The sequence below is a fragment of the Poecilia mexicana genome, unplaced genomic scaffold (assembly GCF_051168715.1).
Source record: "Poecilia mexicana isolate PSO_F unplaced genomic scaffold, ASM5116871v1 scaffold_17, whole genome shotgun sequence".
Classification (NCBI taxonomy): Eukaryota; Metazoa; Chordata; class Actinopteri; order Cyprinodontiformes; family Poeciliidae; genus Poecilia; species Poecilia mexicana.
The window spans coordinates 27825314-27845385 of NW_028263386.1; the positions used below are offsets into that span (position 1 = coordinate 27825314).

At 37.3% G+C, this 20072-nt stretch overlaps 3 protein-coding genes across 3 annotated transcripts; 1 reads left to right on the plus strand and 2 right to left on the minus strand.

Annotated features, from left to right (window-relative positions):
* Positions 1 to 1652: 1652 nt before the first annotated feature.
* insl3 (insulin-like 3 (Leydig cell)) lies at positions 1653 to 3811 on the minus strand. Its single transcript, XM_014978339.2, has 2 exons — positions 2157 to 3811; positions 1653 to 2062 (listed from the first exon to the last, which is right to left on the minus strand). The coding sequence occupies exons 1-2, from the start codon at positions 2347 to 2349 to the stop codon at positions 1884 to 1886; spliced, it is 372 nt and encodes a 123-aa protein (XP_014833825.1). The 5' UTR covers positions 2350 to 3811; the 3' UTR covers positions 1653 to 1883.
* A 3352-nt stretch (positions 3812 to 7163) lies between these two features.
* Positions 7164 to 11519, minus strand: LOC106911528 (potassium voltage-gated channel subfamily V member 2). The gene is made up of 4 exons (XM_014978336.2): positions 10993 to 11519; positions 10256 to 10889; positions 9916 to 10041; positions 7164 to 7862 (listed from the first exon to the last, which is right to left on the minus strand). The coding sequence occupies exons 1-4, from the start codon at positions 11517 to 11519 to the stop codon at positions 7539 to 7541; spliced, it is 1611 nt and encodes a 536-aa protein (XP_014833822.1). The 3' UTR covers positions 7164 to 7538.
* Positions 11520 to 15238: 3719 nt separating this feature from the next.
* On the plus strand, positions 15239 to 19113 carry rps28 (ribosomal protein S28). The gene is made up of 4 exons (XM_014978338.2): positions 15239 to 15382; positions 15659 to 15706; positions 18659 to 18781; positions 18974 to 19113. The coding sequence occupies exons 1-3, from the start codon at positions 15296 to 15298 to the stop codon at positions 18779 to 18781; spliced, it is 258 nt and encodes an 85-aa protein (XP_014833824.2). The 5' UTR covers positions 15239 to 15295; the 3' UTR covers positions 18974 to 19113.
* Positions 19114 to 20072: the final 959 nt, after the last annotated feature.

Genomic DNA, 20072 nt, shown 5'->3' on the forward strand with positions numbered 1-20072 from the left:
ACACTGCACCATTTCAAACCTATCAAACCCTTTGAGGAACCTGTTCCCCTCCCCACCTGCAGTGGCACTGCAGCAAGAAGTTCTTACTCTCTAGGTTCTTAACCTCTCATTATTAAAGATCTGTCCACAACTTTGGCTCATCCTTGGGTACAATTTTCAAATGTGTGAAGGTTCTGCTATTATCTGAAGAATAGCCAAAACGTTAAACCCAAGTCGTACAGTTCTGCCAAATACTTAAACCAAATATTTAAACTTTTGAATTAGGTTTGTTTATGTGGCATTTTCCAAATACAAACTATTTTAGTAATCCTTTCTGACCTATAAAAGAAACGGTTTAGTGTTTTAATAATTTGATGTCAGTCAGTGAGATAAAAAAAAAAAAGTTATGTTTTTGCATACATGCAGGGTTACTTCCACAGAGGAAACAGGTTGATATGGAGGCAGAATATGATCTTTGGCGCCCTCTGAAGGCAACAGCTAAAAGGAAAAGAATAATTTTCATATAAAGCAAAGTTGTTTCATCATCATCATTATAAATAAGATTTAAAAAGCTTAAAAATAAAGTGACAGAACTAAGCACACAATAATGAATAAAACACAATAAAACAACACAGTTAAACAGATAAAATCAATACCAAAATCAAGTCTCAGTTGGTTGAATGAGTCAAAATAAGTTTTCAGTCAAGTTTTAAACATGAACAATGAGGGGTCTGTCGGATGTACAAAGGCAAAGAGTTCCATAGCTCAGAGTTACAAACAGAGAAGCTTGCACTTACAACTGGGAATGACCAGGAGCAACTGGTCAGCAGACCTGAGTGACCCAGAAGGAGTTCTGTTAAATAAGGTGAGGCAAGTCTGTTTAAAACTTTCAAGACAAACAAAATAACTTTAAAATGAACTCTAAAATACACAGACAGCCAGTGGAGAGAATCCAGGACAGAGGTAATGTTCTCTCTCAAAGTTCCTGTTAGCAGACAGGAGCAGCATTTTGCACTAGTCTGGCTGACTCCGACATGTTCTGACATAAACCCTTATTTCTGTTTATTATGATGATTTTTCTGTTTTAATAAATTTAAGCAGAAATACCTGATGTAATATTTAAGACTTTTATTACACCAGACAAAAAAAGCCTTTTAAGACAGAAAAATTGGCCAATGAAAATAATCTATAATATGATAAGAACCTTATTTTCAAAAGTAGTTTGTTTTTTTTAATCTAACCTACTACTCTCATCAGAATTCATATTGTAATTTATTGAATATGACCATGGTGTTGGCCCCACATCAGCCGCTTCTCTGAGACGTTAAGGACTACCATGTTAATGTAATACACAAAAACAAACCTTCTCATTTAAAACTGAGAATTGTTTGTTTGTTTGTTTGTTTGTTTTTGCCCCTACAGAGGTGTCTGAAGCAACTTCTGATGTTGTTTTCTCCACGACAGCAGGAGAAAACAGATCCAATACTGATTATGACTGGATGACACCTTCTTTATCATTAATCATTTTCTTTCTCTTTTTGACCTTGTTGTGATTGATTGGGTGCAGAAAAACATCCCAGGCATGACTTTGTAATCATCAGAGGTTTATTGCAGTTCGCATCAGCTGCACTGATTGCATTGAAATAAATTATTTTAATACAAATAAATAGCATCTGATTTGACTCCATAAAGCCAGTGTTTACTTTGTTTTTTTTTTACTTCCTCTTGCACAAAGAACAATTCATCCTACAGTAATTGATTTGACACTTTTCTTGCCTCATATTAAACATGTGGAATTATTAGACTAGATTTCTCAGAAATTGGGTTACTTGGCAGAGGTTTCACAGGATTTCACAGACCAAAATAAAATCTCTTCAACTGTCAGATGAGTGGGAGAGCTGTGCTTAGCAAAACTGAATCAGCTCTTTCATGCTGCATCCTTTCTCACAGCAAATGTCAGATATTTTTCCAGCGGATCGTCTGATTCGAAAGGTCAAGGGGTGCCAATGAGGAGCCAAAGAGGAGGAGGGGATTTGGAGTGTCTCTGAAGCCTGGTCCTCCTCAGTGGAGGCATCCTGGTCCCCTATGCAGAAGTAAGAGATCAAATATTTAAAGAGAAAGCCAGAAGAAATTGTGATCCCACCATGAGATCAAACTCTTAGACGGAGAGAACTTACAGCCAGCGGCGAGCTGCTGTTGGCTCAGTTCTGAGTCCAGGATGCTTCTCCTCAGCCGAGAGTTCCCACAGGACGAGACGGCCAGACGGATCAGTTCTCGCCCACACATCTTAATCCTGTCCTGTGCTTGACCCAGCTGCGCTGCAGCCAGCAGCACCACCAGCAGACCCAGCAGCCACCTAGCAGCAGCCATGGTGTGACGTGCAGATGGTTGGTCACCAGAGGGAAAAGACTTGTTGAAGTTATGATGAGTGAGGCTGTCAGGTTTGTGACCTAGTCAAGGAACCTGTAGGGGTTTATATAGTTAGTGTGTGTCACTCATGGCTGCGCTTTAAAAAAAAAAAAAAGCTGAGTCTGGCAGGTTTTCTCCAAAAGATGTGTTCGGCCTTGCTGAGGGAAATGGATGTTCTGAGCCACAAATAAGTCCACAACTCAAGGCTGAAACTGACATAAAGATAAAAACCTGATTTCATAATGCTCCACCACAAATGCTACAAAAGCTAAGTGTAAATATCATAAAAGTGATTTATATTGGCTTAATGAGAGATGTGTTTACCCAGTATCTTAAGACATACCAAAGGATGGCAGCTAATTGGAGGAGAGAGGAACTAGGAAAGATGATGTCAAGGATACTGACGCAGCTAGGTCACCTCAGGCCATGCTCCACTTGGAAAATTGTAATAGTGATGACTGCTTCATGTGACAGCACAAGGGGAAAAGCAAATGGTGGCACATTAACGTGTGAAATGTACTTGCAGTTATGCGCACATTTTGAAGCTGAAGTAAAGATAATGTCCAACAACAAACCCTGGTGTGTTTCTGGTGATGCTTCTGCTTGAGCCTCCTGTTCCAAAACAAAATACACATTCCAGGACGAGGAGCATTCTGCAAAACACATCAACTCTTTACAAAGTCCATCCATTATCTAATACACTTATCCTTGCAGAGTCACCAGGGGGGGCTGGTGTCTGCCAGTCCACTGCATAATAATATAAATAATAATAAATAACATATTTGAGAAGAGTTTCGGTTTCACAGAACTGAAAGTATAAGAATAACAAATCACCAACTGTGTTCAACTGCTTCTAACTGCTTGAAGAATCTTAACAGTTAATAACCAAAACTTCAACACAAATGTTGAACTTTATTCAACTGAAAATGTACGAAAAAGTGAAGTGAATTAGTGCTTTATAGTTTATCCGTGAATGTTAATTTGAGGAATCTAAACATTTTCAAAGTTAGCAAGCGCACTAAATCTCTAAACGTAAAACCTGCGCAGCTATCAGCGCATTAGCTGAAGTGTGCCCACATACCCCATTACCAAAACGCGTTGAATGTGATCTGCTGTAAATGTCAAGTTGGTTCTTAAAAAGTCAACGCTTAGAATTTTATAATCAAGATTAGCCTTGATTACTCTCAATTTACATTATATGAAAGTTTATATGAAAATAAATAATAAACAAAAAGACAAAAAGAAAGAAAGAAACAAAAAATAAAGACAGAAAAAAATATTTTTAATAATCAACTAACAGAAGAATATGCAGTGTTCTTCATCTGATATTTAATCTTCTTCAATTCAAGTCCTAGTAATGACAACTGAACTTTTCTGTCTGCTGAAACAAATCAAACTGCATGTAATTAGAATGGTTGCATAGTGTCCCTCAAAACTTGTTTCATGTTCATTAATAAGAAGCTTCTTTTTAATCTCAGTTATATTTTGAAGCAATAAACTGTTCTTAATCACTATGTACAGAGCAGGCTGAACAGCTTCATGCAGATAATTAGCTTTTTCTTGTAGCATATGGTGGTATGATTCTAAAACAGCTGCACAAAATGATTCAGTCAGTCTGAAGACTGCAGAGCTGCAAGATGAGTTCATGTTGCCACAAGCATGACTCTGAACCAGCACGGTTACTAACAGGACAGTCAGATGACTCAGCTGTTGTTAATTCGCATAACATACTTCCAAGGTCACAGGCTTAGGTCTGTGAGATTTCCACTGACTCCATCTATTCCCATCCCTTTGAATCTGTCTGGGTCATGAAAACCAGCCAAAGTTTGTCAGGACTTCTGAGTTTTAATCAGTAGTGGCAGCATTAAAAAACTCCTGGTATTTCTCCTCGCAGCTGATCTTGTGATGCTACTACACATTTTTTTTCTTCAAGACGAGCAGGACAAGATTTTGCTCATGAAGAAATGTTATACAACAGAAACATATTCAATCCTGCATCTGTTAAACAGAAATTTTGTTTTCTCTCCTGTGAACTACAGTCATGGATGATGAAGTAAATGAAGTAAAAGAAATTAGTATGTTCAGAACCAACTTTGGTTACTTTTGTTTATTATCCAGAGTCTGGCACCCTCTCTGCTGTTCTCTTCTCTTTTGCTCAACCCTCAAGTTTTCTGTAGCACTTAGATTCTGTTTCAATTCAATTCAATTTATCTTTATAGCACCAGTCCACAACATTTGTCATCTGGAGACATATTATATAAAAAAAATAAAATAAAACTTTGAGAGATTTGGACACTGAGATGGTTAAGGAAGAAGAGTAATTTTTTGTCCGGTGAATCATTTCAGGCTGTTTTTTCCACATGTTTTTGGACCATATTCAGCTGAATGACTCAGTTATAAGCAATATCTAGTTAACTTTAAGATTTCATCACATTTTTATTTAGAATCTGCATTCATACAGTTTAATATGTACACCGGGTCATCGGAAGAGAATAAGGCCCACAGTATCACAGATAATCTATCAAACAGAACAGTGGTAGATCCTTCTAACCTCTCTCCAAAACAACTCATCTGATTGTAAATGTTGTCTAATGGTTGCTAGGGAGACGATTAGCAGCCAGGACAGTCCTCCCCAACCGTCCTGCTCTCTATGTGTGATACCAAGACAAACATGGCATCTAGCTGTGGTCAGTGGCTTCTATGTCACATTATATATTTCCCCAAGGGAAACTCATAAATTGCTAATAAGAAGTTCCTAGAAAATCTGATCAACCCTAAAACATTTAAGTAATAATTTATTTTTAAAAAATTAATTTATTTTTTAAGGAGATTCTAAGGTATTTTGAATTTTTTTAAGTAGTTCTTAAAATTGGACACGCCCCACTCCCTTTTCTCTTACAGCATACATAAACTTCTGAAATTAAACAGGATTGATTCCATTGTTATGCATTTTTCATGTCTAATGAATATCAGGAAAATTGTGTAAACTCATAAAAAGCCGTCTGGAGATGGACACCAGTTCATTCATCTGCTTCTCTACTCCTAAGTAAAGCATCCAGAAAGCTGGAAGCACTAAACAAAGACTGCTGTGTAATTACAGTAATAAATACCAGTGGCCATATGTTAGCATTTTAGGAGTCTACTATGTCAGAAGGAAAGCATTAGCCTCTAAAGTGCCCTGTAAGTGCTTAAACACAACCTGACTGTAGGCACCTGATCAGATTATTCTGTTACAGAAATAGAACAGAACATGATTGACTTTTAGTCAGCCAGGCGATGCAGGAGCTAATCCTGCTAATCCTTGACAGCAAAATTAAACCTTTGGCCTCTTCTCTCCACTGACATGCCCCTTCACTCCATCTTTCCCTTCAACTTAAGTAACCCAAGCTACGTGCTGAGAAGGTCATCTGACAGGAGCTCCATTTTTACCAATAATGTGAGGCATGGTGGTGTGGGATAGTGACAGGCTGCCAACTGATCAGTTTGTGTGACTTTCTTTCTTATATCGGAAAGGTTTAAAACAGAAATTAGAAGATGTTATCATGATGGCTGATACAGTACCTGGAGAAGTATTGGTCACCTCATAGATTTCCTCTGTTTTTGTTTTTTGCCACAGTTAAATGTTTCAGATCACCAAACTAAATTTAACATCAGACAAAGATCAGTTTTCAACTGTTGATTTAATTTAGAAAGAGAAATAAGCTTTCTTAAACCTGATAAGAAAGCTGGTGGTGCCAACACTGGCAGCAACAACCTCCACGAGGAGCACGAATGGCCTGTTTAAAGTTCTGCTACGGGGTCTCAGTTGGACTTAGATCTAGACTTTAACCTGAATGTTGTTTGTTTCCATTCAGAGGTGAACCTGCAGTTGTATTTTGGATCCTTGTCCTGCTGGAATTTCCTCTGAAAAGCAGAATTTATGGTTCCTTAAATACAGTAGGTCATCCAGGTCCTGAAGCAGTGACAAAGCCTCAGACCATCACACTAACACCTCTGTGCTTAGCTGTAGACATGATGCTCTTTTTCAGGAATGCAGTCTTAGTTTTACACGTGATTCCATGCATGCCTTCCAGAAAGTTCCACTTTTGTATCGTCAGCCCACACAATATCTTCCTAAAGTCTTGGGTTGTATTTTCTTCTGGTGAACGAGAGATCGGCCTGTGAGTTGCTTTGGTCAGCAGTGGATTGGCCTTGCTGCCCAGGTTTCCTCTTACTGTGGAATTGTGAACGCTGACCTAGTCGTTCTGGGTTCTACTGTAATGTCCTTGATGAGTTATTGGAGTCGTTGAGTTCTTTTGGTAGGCCTGTTATTCCTGAAAAGGTTCACTGTTGTTTCAGCTTTCCTCCATTTGAAAAAATGTTTCTTACTGGTGTCCTGGTGTCCCAAATCCTAAAAAAATGCTTTGTAACTCTTTCCAGACTGATATATGTCAATATGTTTGTTTCTGCACTGTTTCTTTAGATCATGGTACATTCTGTTGCCTTTCAAGATGTCCTAGCCTATTTCATGTTTTTTTTCTCCTCACGAGTAAAAACATTATTTAAAACAGTTTTTTTTGCATTCACTGAGGTTAATTTACATACAAAAATTTGTTTGGCAATCTGAAACATTAAAGTGCAGAAGAAATTAATAAGGAAGCAAATTCTTTATACTGTATTTGCCAAAGATTTTGAAAAGGTTAAAAAAACACATTCTCTTGCAGAGACAGGTTAAGTATACTAAAGGATAGAAAAGCACATTTCATGAAAAATACTTTCAATAAAAATTTCAACAGTATGATTTAACACTGCTTTATTCATTGTGTAATATTGGAACTTGAAATCCTTGACATCTATTTGAGTTTAGTCAGCATTAGTTGCAGACAGGGCTATCCTTGGAAGCAGATAACAGGCTGTCTAGAGGAGGAACCCAGTCCACCTGACAGAGGAATGATCTGTCACCCAAAGTGTTTAGCGGGACCAATGTCCAATTGCAAAGCCACAGCTTACAGCTTATCTCTGTGTGTTGCTGCTTCCGTGTCCTCCCCTTAGATTAATCAGATCAGCTCCATAGGCTCAGCAATCCAGGCAGATGGCGTCTTTATACTGTCCAGACCCATGAGTGATAAGGCCATTTTGGGTTAGAGATGATACAATTAGGCAGCAAAGTCTCAATCATCAAAGTCATAGTCAAAGTCAGTATGTCTTCCACTGGGTCGATAGTGAATGTCATCGTCAGAATCTTCAGGCGGCGGTTTGAAGCAGCGGTCGAACTTACGCCGCAGCCGTCTCCGGAGCTGGAATGTGCGCTCCGTGTTGGAAAATGAATATTCCTGCTCCTTCAGTTTGGCATAGTAGTCAGAGAACTTGTTGAACAGAATGGAGATAGGCATTCCATTAAGAATGATGCCAAAAGAGATGCAGGAAAACGCCACACAGCGGCCAAGGTAGGAGACTGGGACGACATCTCCATAACCAACAGTAGAGATGCTCACCTACAGGAAGGAGAAAGCAGCGTCAGCTTTCAGACACCCACATGCACTTTTTACCTTTTGTCCCCACCTAACTTTTACCTTCCATCATTCCATGAGATCTGATAGGTTTTTAGTTTATGTCCTTTGTTAGGGTAGCTAAGACTGAGTAGAACTAAATAAATCGATGTAGCACTACCTACCTGCAGCTTCATGCTACCAATGAAAGTATTAAACCTGTACTTCAGGCTTTAGACACATGAATAAATAAATAAATAAATAATAAATCCCCCAGTCTTTAAATTGGAGAAGAGAGGGGGATCAAGGAATTTCAAACCCAGAAAGCTGATAAAGATTTTAAAATGGCAGACAATGAACTTCCCTAAAACATTTTATGTTGGTGATTTTATTTCAGTCCATTAAAATAAATCCAGAAATGATGGCACTGTGAATAGATGACATATTTTAAAGTCTAAAATAATTTAAAACTTACTGCAAAATCATATTGTGGGTCTCTGCTCAATGGCAATGAAAAAACTCCTTAATAAGACCAATACATGACCAGGTTTTGATTTTTGCACTTCTGCATCTGTCTGTTCATAAATCCATATTTTTTATATCTAAGATGCAAAATAATAGGCTGGTTTAAACCATATGCATTAGATGTTAGAGTTTATTTATGCTTATTAAGAAAGGTTACTTATCTACTAGAGTTAGTTATGGAGTATCCCAGGGTTTTAATACTCACACCAATCCTCTTTACTTCACATTAACTATACATTCTTCCATTTGATAGAATTATTGGACGCTCAGCTTTGTTTATCTAGTGATAGCTAAATCCAGTTATCAAGTCATCTATCCTTTTATAGTTATTGTTTGTTCAATAAATAATAGTGTGATGAGAACCACTTTCTTAAGTTGGAAAATACATGTCTTTGCACCTGAGCACCTTAGATACAAACTGCTTGCAAGTCATTTATTCTGAAGGGCATCAGTGTGATGTTTAGTGATAATGTAAAGAACCTCAGTGTCATCTATGACTTGTCCTACAAATCTAACGTAAAACAAAAAGCACCAAACTTTACAACAACCTCTTGTGGAGTTGTAGCCTCTTAATATCTGCTAACACAGTGCTGCAGCCTACTGCTGGGACATTTTCAGTTTGAGTTTTTTTAAATGGCTAAAATCAGTTAAAATGGTGACATCTCACGAGGTTGTTAGCTCCCTCCACAGTCAAATGATGTTATTTTACTATATATTAATCTTGACAAACTCATAGTCCTTTGTGTCCCCATCACAGCACTTAGTTCTCAGGCTATAGGCTTAATGATGGTTCAGAGCATCTAAAGGAAAGGAGGCAGATCTGTTATCAAGTTTCTCTCCTGTACATCCCTTCTACTTTTTAAAGAAGCCATATTGTGTGTTTTCCAGCTATGTAGTGGCATTTTATAACACAGCGAAGTAACTAAGTTTGCAGTTTTAGCTCCCTCTGTTACAAAGGAAGATGTTTTTGTGTAAAGTCACTTTGTCCTTGCTCAAGATACAGTAAGTGATAAATGGGATTTTATCATCAACTCAATTTCTGTTACATCATAATTAAACAACAATGAACTGCTTTTCATATAATATGAATTTGTCTTTAGTGGATTTAATGGCACTGGAACAAATTCTTCTTACATAAATTGTTTTGGTAACAAGCAGATAGAAATTGTACCTGTTTGTGTGTAACATTCTTTTGAGAACTACTGCTATATAAATAAATCAAACTGAACTGAAAAGTTTTTTTCCCTTTTAATGATAAGGGAAAATCTGGAACAAACTTTCTGATTATTGAAAAATGGCTGAAACACTGAGTTTGTCTAGACTAAAAACCCACCTGTTTGGAGGTGCTTTTGAAACATAACAGATTAAGAATTGAATGATGGTGATGATTCAATTGTTGATTCTATGTTGCATGACTTTGTGTTTATGTGCACTTTGAAATGCCCTGTTGCTGAAATGTGCTTTACAAATAAAATTTGATTGATTGATAACCAAGAGGTTGTTGTAAAAAGGTTAATGTTTGGGCTTGACTCACCGCGGCCCACCACCAGGCATCTGGTATACTGCTGAATGGCGTCCCAGGTTGATCCACCTCAACAGAATGCATGAGAGCAGAGAAGGTGAAGATGCCCATGGCAATGAAGAGAAACAGACAGCATACCTGCGATTTTATGAGAAACACGTTACCAGCTGCCTGCTCCTATTGTAGATCTGTTTCTAAGGTATTTTTCTACAATCTGATAGGTGACGTGTTGTGTTTTTCCCTTCTTTGCATTGAGTACCATTCCAGTTTTTCATTTTTGTTGAATTCCACACAAATAAAAACTTCCAATGATGACTATGTATGTTTGTGCTTCTTAACCTTGAGTCCATACCTGCTCAGAGCACTGGCGGATGGTGAAGCCGAAGGCCCTCATGCCAGTGGAGTGACGAGCAAGTTTCAGGATACGAAAGATTCGCATCAGCTTGACCACTTTGAGCACCTTGCTGACCTTACTGACTCGCGACATGGCTTTCAGATCTTCTTGAGCACTAGCATCTTCTGCATCTATAACAAATGTCTCAAAGATTATCTGGAGAAAGTAGGGCATGACAGCGACCACATCAACAAAATTGAGGGCACTCCTCAAAAAATGTTTGATGTTGGATGTGGTGACTAGACGTAAAAAGTATTCTAGAGTAAAGAAGAGGATGGAACCAATCTCCACCCATTCCATAAAGGTTTTGCCTGCAACTTTGTATTCCCTAAGTTCCTGTACGGTGTTCATTGTCATGGCAACAATGGAGATGAGAACAAAAAGACTGGAGAACACAGCAAAGGCTTTGGCTGGTAGGGAGGAGTATGGATTCTCCATCAAATCCCAGAGAATCTTTCGCAAACCTCCTAGAAACATGGTCTTGTAGCATTCATCATCCTGGTGAGGTTTAATCTCATCAATCAGCTCCTGGTTAACCTTCAGTTGGTCTCTAATGTCATCCACCTTCTCCTCAAATAATATCCGACAGCACCTGAGAATGACATTTTCACAAGAGTACATTCCTTAGCTCTCCTTAAAATACACACACAACAACTAACAATAAAGGTTTTGAATACAAAGCACATAAAGAATACCTTGGAGTGTCTTTCAGTTTCAGCCCCCAGAATGACATCTCTTCCTCAAAGTTGACAGGACAGAGGCTGTCCATCACCCAGAGGACATTGCTGCAGTAGAAGTGAAATATGTAATGGAAAAACATAGGATCTCTATCAAAGAAGAACTCATTGCTCACAACGTTATAATCATCACAGAGAGTGAGCCGCTTCACCGGATCATCACACAGAGCAAGGGTTCCGATCCTGGTCCTTGGATATCGGAGAGCCAAGTGCTTTGGGATGTGGAATATTTTTCCACCTATATTTAGGTTGACAATGTTTGATCTTCTTGGGTTGGGCAAATCTTCCGCTTTTATTTTTTTCCCATCTGGACTGTCGAGGTTGTCCATCGAAGTCCATGGTTTTACTGAGCTGTCCTGTGAAAAAGGAAACACATATTCTTCTTCTTCTGCGCTCTGTGAAAAGCTCAGATCCCGCTTCACACTGGCAAAAAGACTGGACCGACGCTTTTTCAACGCCTTCAGCTTGGGTTTTATGGCTGCCATTGTGCCCGCTCCTTAGCAGTACAACCAGCCTAAGGTTTTGTGCCAAGTTAGGATCAAGTTGATGAAAAACCGCAAGAAAATTCCATAAGAATCACATAAGCAAAATATTATACGTCAAAATCATCTTGCCTGTGGGTGAAATACAGCTGAAGAAAATGATACCAATCTTTTGAGTCAGAGAGCATGAAGATCAGCAGCATATGTTAAGGATTCAGTGCCTTTTCTGATTCTGTAATCCTATTGATGTTCTCTCTGTCCCAGAGCAAGTTAAAAATACTGTTCACTGGGATTAGTACTGTGATTTAGGGCTTTGAGTTCTCAGAGCGCAAGAAGGCGGAAAGAGTGATGTGATGACCGTATTGCTGACAAGGCTACGTACTGTACATGCTAATGCCACAGATATGAACTGTAGTCATTGTACAATTTAATCCCTTTGTTAAACTGATATCATATTGAATGTATGCTTTAAAGTGAATATGAAGAAAATAACTTTGAATGACTCACTTCTATTCATATATACATGAATAAAAGAGTGTTACACTGCTCTTAAGTTCTTTCCATTTTCAATTGGATACATGTGAAGTCTTTGACATGCCCATTGTAACTATTTTACTTTGTTTTTCTAAAATCAATTAGCAGTTTCAATGGCTTTATGTTTGGGACTCATGTTGGAAATTCATTCTCATTTCCAACATGAGAATGTACCAACATACTGAAATGTCTCTCCCCAGGAGCAACAGTCAAAAGTAACGTGCAACTACACGTAAAGCAATCCAGACTTTTCAAAAGTGCTATGTAGTTGTATTTTATTCAAGCTGCAGTACATATTTTAATAAAAAATATTTTTTCTCCATATTTGTTAAAGATGTCACGATGTCGTAGCAGTTTGTTATAAGACAGATAATCTGTGAAAACAATCAATCTCTTCCACCTCCTTCCTGAATTACTATTACTGGTTAAAGTAATGCACCGTTCTGACCAAAACAACCAATCAGAACTAGTAGGGCGCTCTTAACACTGTCAATCAACCTCATTCACTCACTGCTAAATGTGCTAATGGGGAAGAAACAACTTATTACAAGAAACCGTCTATCTGCTGTAATTGGTAGCTATGCTAACTAAACTAAGCATTCACAGTTTGAATCTGCACAGCTCTGTGCTATGCTAGCTGCAGCATGGTACAAATCGAAGAGGAGGAAGGATGAGCAGCACCACATGAGATGGTGATTGGCAGCACTAAAATTCTCCTGCCTCTGACTGGTTGTTTCTAGCACTGGGAGAAAGCAGAGGAAATAGATTTTTCACAGATTACCTCTCAAACCATACTGTCACAACATAATGACAGTTTTAAAAAAATATGTGAAAAAAATATTGAAATAAAAGTTACATACTGCAGCTTTAATTTCACTCAGGAGAGAACAGGTCAGGAGGGGCCTGGGTTTAGAGCTTCTGCTCACTCACTCATCTGTTAAGTGGTAAAGGGCACAGGGAACAAGTTAAATGAATATTTTGGTCATTTTTTTCCTTAATTCATTAAATGCTAGTGAAAAGGAGGCAAACAGTAGTCTGTAGCTAAGCTAATTATGCTAAATGGTTGATAATGTCTCACAGTCTACCCACTTCTCTTGGAGAAAAACTGGGTTATAAATTAACACTCTTGCCTTTTTATCTCTTTCCCTCTCTCTATTTTGTTTTTGAAAACCTGATTTTATAACTTTTCTTAGCAGCATAGTAACTGCCACAGTCGCCGCTGTATTCAGCTGCAGCTTCTACTGACTGTAGCTGCGTACGTCACTGTTAAGCGCTCCAAGCAGGAACAAACCATTTAACGCAGATAGGGAGTAGCTCAGGGCAAAAACGGATGTGTGTTTTTTGGTCTGGGAGGGACAACTTTAAATTTTTACTGCTGAAAACAATCTTTGAAAATACAATATGATTAATTTTGTATTTGACAGGACCCCAAATTTTTATTTTATGTCTATGAACAAAATATAAATAATTAAATTGTGGAGGGCCCCCTGCTGGTCAGGGCCCCTAGAATCGTCATCACTTTTCACCCCTTTATCGCGCCCCTGATGTGGAGTCTCGCAAGGCCCCATACTTGGACCCCTTTTTTTCACTGTATTTACTTCCTTTAGGATCTATTCTTCGGAAACCTGGTGTGAACTTTCACTTTGACACTGATGATAGCCAAATCTATGTTCCACTAAAACATTCTCTGAGCTAATTCCTTCAGTGCATTGCAGAAGTCAAAGCATGGATGTCTTTGAACTTTTTACATTTCAATGAGCAAAAAAACCGAGGTTTACATCTAGCAGCAGTTCTAATGCCCATCGATATCTGTGTCCGTTAAATGGAGCATCTTACTCAGACTGCAACCAACCTTCGTGCTATAGGCTGGACAATGATTTTAAACTCACTACACAGACTAATTTAGTAATCAAGACCAGCTTTTATCAACTGTGCCAAGTGGCCTAAGTTAAGCCTTTTCTGTCACATCACTTTGAGATTTTACTCCATGCTTTCATCACATCTCACTTAGATTACTAAGCGAGATGTCACTCACTACTGATATAAGAGAACAAGAGTACATCACTCCTGTATTAAAATCACTTCATTGGCTCCCAGTTTGTTTCCAGATTAATTTTAAACTTATTTTGTTTTTGAAAGTTTTCATGGTCTCGCCCCTGAGTACCTGTATGATTTGCTGTAGTTGCACGTTCCCTCACGCTCTCTTACATCAGCAGATCAGTTGTTGCTGAATGTTCCTAAGTCAAGCAGGAGGTTGAGAGATGATTGAGAGTTTTCAGTTGCTGACCCTAAACTTTGGACTGAGTTGCCTTTGAAATTCAGAGAGGCCAATTCGCTTCTTCATTTTAAATCTCTTCTTAAATCGTTTTTGCTTCCTTTGGCTCTTGACTCACCCTGAGGTGTTGTCTTTAATCTCTTAATGGTTGTTTTATTTTTATGTCTCTTATTTGTTTTAGCGTACAGCACTTTAGACAATGCTGTTGTTTTAAAGCCCTTTATAAATAAATTTGTATTGTATTGTGAAATTATTAATGACTTTTAGGTCTATCCAGCAAAAAAAATACAAAAAATACTTGTGAAAATGGTTTGATAAAGGTAACAATACCTGCACATTTTGTGAAAATTATACTGAAACAACCGACCACCTGTTATTTTCTTTGTGCAACTGTTAAAAACATTTGGAGATTACGGACAAGATTGGTCAATAACTTAGTCACCCATTTTACTTTGTAGAAATCACATAACTTTTGGTCTATTTTTAAAACAAAGAACAGAAACTCCATATTAATGTTATTAAGACGCCAAAATGTCCACCTAATTTTATACACATTGCAAATTAATTCTAAAAACCAAAGAACGAACCATACACGGATTGTATTCCTTAAAACGTTTGAATAAAAACTATTTTCTCTTTTGAACGATATTTCCGATAATTAATATGTTAATTTTAATGAATAAAACGAGGGAAAAAAACGTAAAAATATTAGCAGAGAAAACCCTTGTTTTGTTTAAGGCTTATTTTACTTTTTTTTACGGTAACACAAAGTCTTTCCGGTACCGGAAACGGAAGTTGAAAAGTCAAATACTAATTTTAAAATATACATGTTAAGGTTTAGAATTTGTCTGTTCGATAGACATTTGCATGCATTCAAAATTATTTTAATGTTATATATAACGCTATTATTTAATCTAAAAACAATAATCAAGAAGGTTTACGTCTAACTTCGAAGTCCCAGTGTGGATATATGCGCTCCTCGTACCACGTGACTTCCTTTCTGGTAAAACCTGACAACATGGACGCCAGCCGCGTGCAGCCGATCAAGCTTGCTAGAGTAAGAAAAACCCATCAGACTGTTGTAAAAATGTCGTTTGTTTGGACTTAAGTTTTCATGAATACATGCTGACTCAGTTGGTAACAGTATTTTAAGGCTAAGTAAAGTTTTATTTTAGTTAAATGGAAAGCAACTGTCCTGATGTCGCGCTTCCATCATGGAGGCCTGTCCGTGCTAAAGTTTCTTGTCTGCGGGCTGATGCTTCCACAGTATGTTTGTGTTTCAGGTCATAAATGAAACAGTTTTATTCATGTTCCCCTATGTTTTATTTTCTAGGTCACAAAGGTCCTCGGAAGAACCGGTTCTCAGGGCCAGTGTACACAGGTATGTTAGCATTGTTCTCCACCGGTTAGCTTCTTGAATTTATCCCGACTGTAAAGAAGACTGCAGTAGTGTATTTATACCGAGTCATGCCACGAAGCTGAAGTTGGTTTCCAATTCCAGCTTCCAATAGCTATAGGGCGATTCCACTTAATTTTTCACTACTTTCCGCATCTTTAATCAACTCTAGTTCAAAAACTACTACACCTAGACATTTGAAACATGGACTGGATTATTCTCTTCTTCAAGCTGAGTATATAAATCCTTGTTTGTGATTTGTGAAACCTTTTCCTGATTTGTGAAAACTCAGTTTGATAATCACCGTTTTTTTTTCATCTGGATCACACTAGAACTGCTCTAATTAAAAAACTACAACACCTAGACTCTTCAAACCTGGACTAGATTATTCTCCTCTTCAAGCTGGATATTTAAAACCATGTTTGGGATTTGTGAAACATTTTTCTGATTTGTGAAAACTCAGTAAAGTTTGATAATCACCTTTTTTTTTCATCTGGATCATCTGCTCTAGTTAAAAAACTACCACAGCTAGACACTTCAAACTTGGACCAGATTATTTCCAATTAATAGCAGAATATTTAAAACCATGTTTGTGATTTGTGAAACCTTTTTCTGATTTGTGAAACTTCAATAAAAGCTGATTTCAGACATTTTTTGGATATTGGTTACCCCAGCTCCAAAACTACAACACCTAGACTCTTCAAACCTGGACTATATTATTGTGCTCTAATAGCAGAATATTTTAATCCATGTTTGGAATTTCTGAAACCTTTATGTGATTTGTGAAACTTCATTAAAGATCAGATTACTATTCATACATGTTCCATGCAGTTTTGTTTTCAAATTCAATTCTAATTCAAAACTATTTTATTAATCCCAATGGAAAATAAATTAATTAAAAATCCCATTAATTTTTCAAAGAGTTATTGTAGATGGTGATGGCTGTTGGAAGGAAAGATCTTTTGTAGGGGTCTGTGAAGTGACGTTTCATAAATCACAAACATGATTCTAAATATTATACTATTGGAGCAGAATAATTTAGTCCAAGTTTGAAGAGTCTAGGTGTTGTAGATTTGGAATTACAGCAGTTCTCGTGTGACTGAGATTAAAAAAAAAGTGGTGATATTGCACTTTTTGGAAGTTTCACAAATCAGAAAAAAGTTTTACAAATACCAAACATGGTTTTAAATATCCAGCTTGAAGATGAGAATAATCCAGACCAAGTTTCAAGTGTCTAGGAGTTGTATTTTTTTAATTAGAGCAGTTCTAGTAATGAAAGAGATGCCCAAAATGGTGATTATCAAACTTTATTGAGTTTTCACAAATTAGGAAAATGTTTCACAAATCACAAACATGGTTTTAAATATTCTGCTATTAGAGCAGAATAATCTTGTCCAAGTTTGAAAAGTCTAGGAGTTGTATATTTTTAATTAAAGCAGTTCTAGTTTGATCCAGATGCCAAAAAATTGTGATTATCGAACTTTATTGTGTTTTCACAAATCAGGAAAAGGTTTCGCAAATCACAAACCAGGTTTTATATATTCAGCTTGAAGAAGAGAATAATCCAGACCAAGTTTCAAGTGTCTAGGTGTAGTAGTTTTTAAACTAGAATTGATTAAAGATGTGGAAGGTAGTGACAAATTAAGTGGAATCACCCTTTAGCTATTGGAAGCTGGAATTGGAAACCAACTTGGTAATCATATTCACCATTGTTAAGCTACAGTATTTAGTGTCAAGCAGCCCCAATATTTACCAAGTTGTTTGGTCCAAAATTAAAAAGAACTATAATCAGTAGAGCTGCAGCTAATGATTATTTTAGTAATCGAGTATTTTATTGATTATTCTGACAAATAGTCGGGAAAAATATTTTTCATTTAACCACTTTTTTACAATATTAGTAATTGATAAAAAATGCAAATTAAGATTTAATTTCTGCAGTACATGCAGTAAGAACCATTCCTTAGTGAACATGTGATCATTCATAGCAAAGATGCATCTGCGGCTAAAACAATGCTAACATCACCATGTGAGGCTCCGGCCTTTTGTTTTTTTAAAATAATTTAATTACAAAGAATGTGTGTGACAATATAATTTATCCAATTGACCATGACTTTTTCCATCTCATAGTTTTCCATCAGCTTCTGGTCATTTCACTCCCAACTGATAATTTTGAGAACTTTTGTTGGCTTTTGGGATTTTATTTTCCAATTGTAAAATATCTTCAGCCATCACAGTAAACATCCTCAGTTGAAATCATAGAATATCCTGTTTTCATTCTATATGCGTCAGAAATATTTACTCAGATGAAGTTCAAAGTTCACATGATTGTCATCTGTCACGACTGGATCCAAGGAAAGCGTACAGTCTGGGGCATCACAATGCTATTAAAACTTTTTAAAATTGTTGATGCCTTTAGATCTGAAGACACCTGGTCGCTTCAAATAAATCACTCGGCAAACTCTTCTGTTTCAAACAGAAGGTGAAATTAGGCTTTTAAAATAGAGATGGAGATTTTTGTGGCTTGCTTTTTTTTTATAGATTTCCAGGTTTTAAGATGGTGTTTTTTCTTTTTTTGTTGTTTTTTGGTAAAATGTTTAATGATTTCTCAGAAATGGTCCAAAGTTCCAGAGGTGATTCTGGTGGCTTAGAGCCACTTCCTGCTGGGAGACAGGCTAACAGCGTTAGCTTCCTGCCCTCTGCTGGTGCTCTTCTTGTCCTTCATAACGTACCTTTTGCTTTGCGTCACTTTTCCAAACATAAATATAGTCTGGCTCATGGTTATAGATGAAACATTAGTGAAGTCATGCTGACTTAGTTTAGTCAGAAGTCCAGTGGGTTCTTGTTGCCATTGAGCTTTAGCTTCACTCAGCGACCAAAAATGTTGAAACAAAAAGATGAGAAGTTCCAGCCTCTCATGCAGGTTGTTTTTTCCTCCAGGTCCGAGTCGAGTTCATGGACGACAGCAACCGCTCCATCATCAGGAACGTGAAGGGCCCCGTCAGAGAAGGAGATGTGCTGACACTTCTGGAGTCTGAGAGAGAAGCCAGGAGGCTGCGATAGGTGAGACCAAATAGCTGGAACCACATCTGGATATTTAAACTGCTCATATGAATCCAGCTTTTTCTGTTCATCCTAAAACACCTGGCAACATTTTAGAATCATCTAAGTTTGGGTTTAGCTGTTTCAATTCAGATGGTTTGATGAATAAAAGCATCAGATGGCTTGCATTGCTTTTATTTCGTGTGTTTTCAGATGGTTTGACGGAGTTATTTTCAGTGGAAGATGAAGCTATGGAACATCCGGTGGCTCCAGCTCTACTCACTGGGACTACAGCTCATGTTCACAATTACAAAATACCTTCAAATGTTTTGAAATAAACTTAGGTATTCACACGTTTGACTCGTTTTTTAACTTTCTTCTGTAATAAATCCATCTAATAAATTTTAAGTTTGATCATTATGCCAAAGATAAGTGATGATTACGTTTTGTCCTAGTGATATTGTAAATAACTTAAGCACATATGATGGAGAACATTCCCACATTAAATATGACAGAGTACAGGAGGATTTTTACATGGGTGTTCTAGAAATTGCAACTGTAGTAACTTTACAAAGATGATGAATGGACTGATTGTTTGAAAACGCAAACATTTTAGTTCAAATTTCCTCCAGGAAAATACTTGGTTTTAATGGCTTTACCATCCGCCTCCCAGTTGGCAGCACATCTTTATTTTTAATTCCCTCAGCAACTTGTCACAAGTGGAAAGTAGCCAGTCATTCAGATCTGCGTCTGCAGGTTAAGTTTCCTGAGCTTCTGCTCTGCAATATTGTAGAGTTGTGCTGCCCCCTGCTGGAAAGACGCTGTTTGCAGTGTCTTTCCCGGAGGGTGCAGCACAACTATTTCACTGCAGATAGTTTCATTCTAATGTTATAAAAGCAGTGCCCTTTTAAGTTCAGGTTTAAATTTTAAAGTAAAAACCAATTGGAGAAATGTCTTGTGTTAAAACCTTGGGGTTTTTTTGTTTTGTTTTTTATTCAGGTGAATCCAACATAAAATTATATTTAAGTCAAACATGATGGTTCCTCAATTTGGTGACTAACTTTTATTAAAGGTGCAGTTTGTAACTTTTCATAAAGTTTGTACATTTATTAAAACTGTTACCATATTATGAGGTAAGTTAGTAAAAATATAAATTTTATCCCCACCTCTGCTATTCTCACCAAAAACAACTGATCAAACCCAGGAGGAGGAGGGTCTTCGTGCTGTAAATCATCCTCATTATTTTCTGCTCTATGTGCTAATGGTGGCGAAGCAACTCACCATTACAGGAAAACCTTTTATCCACCATCAT